Source organism: Solanum dulcamara, chromosome 8 (assembly GCF_947179165.1).
Source record: "Solanum dulcamara chromosome 8, daSolDulc1.2, whole genome shotgun sequence".
NCBI lineage: Eukaryota > Viridiplantae > Streptophyta > Magnoliopsida > Solanales > Solanaceae > Solanum > Solanum dulcamara.
Window position 1 is genome coordinate 59,887,439 of NC_077244.1, and position 7,493 is coordinate 59,894,931.

General features: G+C 35.2%; 1 protein-coding gene across 1 annotated transcript; it reads left to right on the top strand.

The window, feature by feature from the left end:
* The first annotated feature begins 3,640 nt into the window (after positions 1-3,640).
* On the top strand, positions 3,641-7,241 carry LOC129901247 (uncharacterized). Its single transcript, XM_055976377.1, has 5 exons — positions 3,641-3,843; positions 6,319-6,433; positions 6,517-6,606; positions 6,706-6,807; positions 6,889-7,241. Exons 1-5 carry the CDS (start codon positions 3,776-3,778, stop codon positions 6,988-6,990), a joined length of 477 nt encoding a protein of 158 aa, XP_055832352.1. The 5' UTR covers positions 3,641-3,775; the 3' UTR covers positions 6,991-7,241.
* The last annotated feature ends 252 nt before the right edge of the window (positions 7,242-7,493 follow it).

The window sequence follows — 7,493 nt, forward strand, 5'->3', positions numbered from 1 at the left end:
TTTAAGAATAAATTATTTGTTTATAAAAATGCCCTTTATGAATGTGAAAAGTGATGTATAAAAAGAGTTTAAAGGGATATTTTTTTCATATACCTATTTTATCCCGGGATAAGTTATCTCGGGATTACGATACCACCCAAGGGGAAGGATAACTTATCTCAGTACTAATTATTAATCCCAGGATAAGTTATCCTAGACTTACCAAGCAAACAACAAATTGAGTGACACTATAATTTAATCTCAGGACTATTTAGTGGTATCCTTCACACCAAATGACTCCTTAGTCTTCTACTAAGCACATGTGCGGCACTTGACAACTTACTCGCGTTCTTGCACCACTTGCTCACAATCTTGCTATGTCAAGTCAACCTAAGACTCTAGGAATCGATAAGAGAATGGTAGAGAGAACACAAGAGAATTGTTTAGAAGAATGTTGTAGAGAACTTTGATTGAATTTTGATTGATGATTTTACAAATGGATGCACATCTATTTATACTACTCACTAAGGAGCTAAAATGTAAATAATAATTGTTATACAAGTCCTTACATATATATACAAAGTAGTCCTTTTTCTACAATTCTCTACATGCCTAGAATTTTCTAAGGACCTTTCATGCAAATATATGATATTCTAGGTTTTACCATTGGAAATTCTCACATTTCTCTAAAACCTTCCACTATGGAGTAGCCTTCTTCCTATTTAAGCCTTCCACATGGAAAATTTTATATCATGTGGCACTTACGTGGTGCTTATGTAGCATGATGATGTGGTGGATCGTCACACTCTCTCCCACCTGGTGTTGCGGCAACCACGTCGCATTGTTGTTGCATAATCTCTTGAATCTTATCTTTGAATAGCCACAAGTCCTCATATCATTCATGTGTAGCTTCCTCCGATGATTTTCCTTTCCATTGGACGTGGAACACGGCAATGGCTTTTTGTCTCTATCTCCCTCAAAACTTATAGTGGTTTTTAAGAACATTGTTCCCTCCTTCTTGAGATCCTTTACAAGATGTATAACCAAAAATTATGCTTGATTCTCTTTGTATAGTATAGTTACTGTAGACACCATGCAACCCTCTTTTCGTTCCATGACCCAAAGACAATGATGGTAAGGATCGATCAAGGGATGACATTTTGTGAAGAACTCTTGCTCTAAAATAATATCAAAGGTATTTATCTTTGTAATGGTAAGTTTATCGTACCTTTCTACTATCCTAATTTCACATCCATCATTGGCTACACCATGAGCATTTTGAGTCTCAGCATTCACGATCCTAACACTAGAGTTAGTTGGAGCATGCTTTAACTCTTTGTTGCAGCCTTGGTCATAAAATTGCAAGTTGCTCTAGTGTTCACTTGAGCACAAACAGGATTATTTTGTTGATGATAAAGTCCACGTACTGATGTATATTATCGTTAAAATGGTTAGTTAAATTTGTGATGGATCCACACAGTCCAATGACACCTAATTGAGTTGTGACCGAATCTCTTAGCACCTGCTCCTTCTTTCAGACACCATAGCGGTAAGACTCTTTAGATCAAGACAATCCTTGAAGTTATGTGGCTCTCTGCATATGTAGCATCCCTTCTTGTCTATCTGTGCTTTCTTTTTCGTATAGGTCTAACAACCAATAGGATTCTTGTTACTAAACTTATGGGTATCTTGAGTTTTGTGGTGTTTGTTGATGTACTTCCTTACTTTTACCACAGTCTCCTCCACCCTAGCAATGCCATCCCCTGACTTATTAACTTTGTCTTTGTCATACTTCTCATTCCTGAAATTCATCAAAAACTCTGCTTCCACTATGGCTTCGTCTACATCAATGACTCGTCGGCATTGCAATTCCTTCTAAGACAAATTCTGCAACCCATACATAAAAGTAGAACAGCAAGTTATTGTTGGTAAGATTGGATATTTGAAGCATAAGGGAGGTGAACTCCTTGATATGGTCGTTTATGTTCCTTGTCGGCTTCAATTCTCAAAGTTTGTGCCTTGCTTCATACAAGACATTATTTGGTAAGATCTGCCGCTTGAACTCGCCCTTGAACTGATCCCACGTGCTAATTATGCACAAACCTTTCTTAGCATCAGACGATTTTCGTCTCCACCATAGAATGACAGTCTCTGACAAGTACAACATTACAGTGCTAATCTTAGCATCTTCGTCTACATTTTCATGTCGAAAATAATTATCCAAGTGCTAAAGAAAGTTCTCTACTTCTTGTGCATCACGAACTCCTTTGAACACTGGTGGCTTGGAAGCCTCGATCTTCGCTTCCCTCATCAAGACAATGTCTCTAGCTGCCTCAATCATGTTAGTGTCGACCTGCCATTGAATAAATTATATTCAAATTTTGAAAAATAAATAATTTTAATCATTCAGTATTCAGATTTAAAGACAATATCTTAATTTTAATGAAAACAAATAAGGCCTAAAAGACCTAAATTTTTATATTATAAAGTGATATCCTAACCAACTTATGTGTACATTCACTAATTATAATTAATTGCTATATTGCACTACCACATATTATATGTATCTTTGTATTCCAAATATACTTTTATCTTTTGAAAAATTACAATCTATTTTTTTCAAGTAAAGAAAAGAAACAATGACATCAATTATTGTTAACTGATGGAATACTTCAAGTTAAACTACAAATAACCACTTGTTTCTAAATGAATGTGTAAATCAAATTAACTTGCAAGTTGAAAAAAGTTACAACTAAAAACATGGGACGAAGATTTTTTAAGTAAGGTTTGTTCGGATATGGTTTGAATTTATGTTAGATTTGAAGTAGAAATATTATTTGAATATATAGTTTGATTTTTTTAAGTTGTATTATTTTCATAAATTGGTCCTAGTTACTCTTCGGGGCGGAGTGGAAGAAGGGGGGGGGGGGGATTCATCACTTGATTATAGAGGGTTGGAGTCCTCTCTTTGAAAGCCCTCTTGATGCGATGAGAAAATGGCTAGTATTCAAATATAAAGCACCACAATTTATAAACATTATTAAAAGCTTCTCAATTCTTATATAATCTTATCAAATGAGCAAATCATAAATGTAAATAAAATATCGAAGTATCTTAAAACGCTGTCATATCTCTGTATTTCTTTTATAAATGAATACTTGCAATTATATATTATTACAAACTCTTAAATACACATATTTTACAAAGACTCACTAGGCAATAATAATACTAACTTCTTCTTTTTTTCGTAATAATAATACTAACTAACTATTTTCTAATATAATAATTACATATGGATGAACAACCTTTCCATGTCAAACATAACTCTTCTTTCGTAAAATTTAAAATGATAATTTTTTTGTGCAAAAAACTTATACATTTATAAGTCAAAATTTAAATTTTAAAAAAATTAAAATTAAATTTAAAATCTTACTTTTTGAGAGAATATGAATTTTGAAATCATGTTTAAGATAAAAATTTCATAAACAAAACTAATTTCAAATGGAGACTTGAAATTAGAGTCTCAAGTCCTATGATGAAACCAAAGAAAATGTGGATGTTTAAAAAAGATAGAAAATTCACAAGCAAAACAAAAAGAAAGAAAGGAAAAAAAAACAAAAAAGCTTCAACCCTTCACCTCTTCCAACATCAATATTTTAATCCTTAAATAAATACAGAATTCAAGTCGATAAAGTACCCAGTAAAACCCCACCTACGCTCTTCCTCCTCATTCAATTTTCCTTCTCTCCTAGCGTCGTGCCCCAGCTTGGAGAGCCAAAGAATCCATAGCAGGAAAATGGGGTTCTTGTCATTTCTTGGAAGGGTCCTCTTTGCTTCTGTTTTCATCCTTTCTGCTTGGCAAATGTATTCTTTCTTTCTTTCTCTCTATCTTTATATTCAGATCTGTTCTTTATATGTTGGACTTTTTGTTTACTATCTTGGTTTTGTGTGGGTTTGCTCCATTATTATGTGGGTGTTGATAGATCCAGCCAAATATGTTGCTGGCTATGTGGGTTTTGAAAGAAATGCGTAGTATGAGTATATGGTTGAAGCAAGAAAGGTTTTTGGTGATCTGTTGAAGCTTAAAGGGAAAAAGATTTGAGCTTTGTGAATCTTGATTATTATTCTAAAGTTGGGTATTAACTATTGGTATGTTTGGTTTTGACTTGACTGTTTTTATGCTTTGTGAATCTCTTTTCTCCCAGCTCCAGCTGGGTGGAAGATGTGGTATTGGAAGTTAAAAAGTGGGTGTTCATTATGTTCTTTCTTCTTTTGGTTTCTCAACTGTTTTCTGAAGTTTCTGTTTGGTATGTTTCTGTTTGGTATCTAGTGCACTGTCAAGGCTAAGTATTAGGGTAGTTTCAAATCTTGATGAAGTTCATGTTAGGTAATGGTTCAGGGATTAAGTCTAACTTTACTGTTTTAGTTTCCCTTGGAGCCAAGTTGCTTTTGCTTCTGGCCAAAGTTTTCTTAAGTTGAATCTAACCAGATGGGTAGGAGCGTGTTTTGCCAACAGCACTTAGCCTCCATCATTGCCCATTATCTTACCCACTTCCTTTCTCCTTCATCATGGTAGAACCGTAATTTTGATTTTTGAACCATGGGAATGAGTGGCTATTTTTTCAAATTTGCTTTGATATGCTTTACTTGAGGCAAGGGTCCATCGGAAACAATCTCTCTTCCCAACAAAGGTAGGGGTAACGTCTGCGCACACACCACCCTCCCCGGACCTCACTTGTGGGATTACACTGGCTATGTTGTTGGGATGAGTGGTTATTATGTAATGTTAGGGAAAACTGCCTAAGAAGGTTAGATAGATGATATCATTTCTTTGAGGGTGGTTCTTTATGTGGTGGTCATGAATCCCTATTTGTGCTAATTGGTTATTGAAAATATGTCTTTCAGTCTATTATGTGGTTGGTCTATGTGGACCCATTTGTGCTAATTGGTTATTGAAAATAACTCCTTTCAGGGCATTTTGCTCTCTGTGTATGGAATTACAGTTACCTGAGTTGTCTATTACTGGAGGAAGAACCTTGATCTTTGTGGTGTTACTTTATCCTGTGTTTGAGTTAGATAGTTGATTCGGTTTTTGATCTATCATAGATTAGTAAGCGGCCATCAGATTCAGTTGACTTCACTTGCACTTAACTAAATGTAACTTTGAGCTATTTGGAAGAATCGATAGGGTGGAATAGCCGAGTGAACAGTCTGAGAGAACCACCAGAAGTGTTCAAGTATAAAAAGATAACATGGAATTCATTAACAATGGATTAAAATGAAAACTTCATTGCACAAAGATTTATCTAAGCTCTGTAGTTTTGTTTGATTTGCATTCAGGGGCGAATTTATAGACAAAAAATAGGGCTCGTGAATCCGTGGTCTCTTTGTAAAACCAGGCATTTTATGTGTATATTTTCTAAATTAGTATAATATTATTTGTTGTCATTCAATGCTATAAGAAGACTAAATGGCGCACTTGGTTGAATGTTGAGTTATTTACCTAGAAGACTAGGGATCAATTTCCACTAAATACATTTTTTCCTCTTTTTTTAGTGGCCGTGTTCTAGAAATCTTAGATTCGCCAGTGTTTGCATTGTTAGGTACTGATATCAGATGAGATACTTTGAGATTGTATCTTCCTTCTCTGAAGGTTGCTAAGTTGCTGCATGTTTGGTGGAAAAAAATCATGTGAGATGTGTTATGAAGGAAGGTGATCTTTTGCTTGATGTTCTTTAGATGTGCCTTCTGTTGTGGGAAATCTGTTTGCTGCTGTATTGGGCAAATAGTTCAGCTCTGGCTGAAACCTTTCCTTTCTGTTCTTAAAAGGATTTTTGATAGCTGATGTTATACTTGTAAGTTTTATGTTTGTGTTGGTGATGGTTGGTAATTTCTTTCCAAGTTATTACTCCTTTAGGACTCCACAGGAAAACTGGCCTTTATGTTGTAGAACTCGCCTTTCCCCCTCTAGTCATAATAAGCCAGAGCAAATATCCTCAGATTCAACTTTTGAATAGGCAAACAACTTTCATCTTTCATGCTACGTAGCAGGTTCATTAAATTTGTACCACTCTTAACATTGGTTTGCCAATGGGTACTCAAATGTACCCTGTCCTAGTTTGCATCGTTCTTCTTATGATTCCACTCTTAACAGTCCAAATAAAATTTACAAGCTCTGAATTTTAGTTTCCATAGCATCTTTCCCCCCTTTAAAAGTTTCATCTTCTTCCTTGTTGATGCAGATATTTTGCCTTCTACTAAACTAATGTGGGATTGAAAAGATTGGTGATTTCCTTCTTCCAGCCAATGCCTTTCATCACTGTAAATGTGATTTTGCAGGTTCAATGAATTTGGGGAAGATGGTGGGCCTGCTGCAAAGGAATTGGCTCCCAAAGTGGCTGGTCTGCAGGATTTTCTTGAATCCAAGATGGGGGCAGGGGCACCAAAAATTGATGTAATGGTTATTTTTTACTATGCTTCCTATTTCACTTGATGAGTTGAATTTTGGTATGACATTTGTGTATCACTTTTTTACAGGTTAGGCATGTGGTAGCAGCTTTCATGGTTCTAAAAGGATTGGGTGGATTGCTATTAGTATTCGGTAGCTTCACTGGTGCTGTTCTACTGGTTAGAAATTTTAGTCTCCTAGAATTGATTGTCATCTTTGTTTAGATTTGTTCATACACTATGTTTTAACCCTCAATCATCTCATCTTCAATATTGCAGATGTGTTACTTGATAATGGCCACTCCGCTTCTGCACGATGATATCAGCCACTTTAACCTTGGAGAACCACAGTATCTCATTGCCCTACAAGAGTTCCTCCAGGTTTGTCAAATTAAATGTTATTTACTTTTTACAAGTGAAATGCATTCAAACATAAGGTAATTGGATTTGTTCCTTCTGTAGTGTGTGGCATTCCTTGGTGCATTGCTGTTTTTCGTGGGGATGAAGAACTCGATTAACCGGAGGCTACCAAAGAAAAAGACCCACAAGCCCAAGACAGGTTAGGATACATCATTGAGAAGGGAGTTGTATAAGATTGGATTATTCATGGTTTGTTGGTTAGCTTTTATGATTAGAAGTGACTAGTTAAGTCTGCTTAACAGTGAAGAGTTCTTCCAAGAACCCCCATCACCTGGACTTTTTGCATTTTTTTTTCCTCTTGAAATTAACGGTTATTGAAATTATGGGGGTGCAATATTGCCACTGTGAGGAGGTTTTGAATTCCCTTTTATATTAAAGCTTTCTCAGTGCCTCCATTTGATTTTCTTGTTCTAAGGCTGAGATGGCTTGTTCAAGAAAATCTTACATACTTTATGATATGTTTAATGATTTTTTAGTTAGTTTAATATAGGATAAATTGATTATTTAATGACAACAGATCAAGGTTATATTAGATCAAAATTCTTGAATGCGACAGCATACAGAAGGAATAGTGAAAATCAATATTTCACTGTGAAAATTCTAATTTGGAAAATATCTTATGCCAACATGTTTTCATATTGACTTTT

What these genes read in the sequence shown, in the direction of transcription:
- LOC129901247 (XM_055976377.1), top strand. Translation starts at nt 3,776, where the DNA reads ATGGGGTTCTTGTCATTTCTTGGAAGGGTCCTCTTTGCTTCTGTTTTC. An exon ending in CAGGGGCACCAAAAATTGAT is followed by an intron (nt 6,434 to 6,516) that starts GTAATGGTTATT and finishes ACTTTTTTACAG; the next exon opens with GTTAGGCATGTGGTAGCAGC. An exon ending in TCACTGGTGCTGTTCTACTG is followed by an intron (nt 6,607 to 6,705) that starts GTTAGAAATTTT and finishes TCAATATTGCAG; the next exon opens with ATGTGTTACTTGATAATGGC.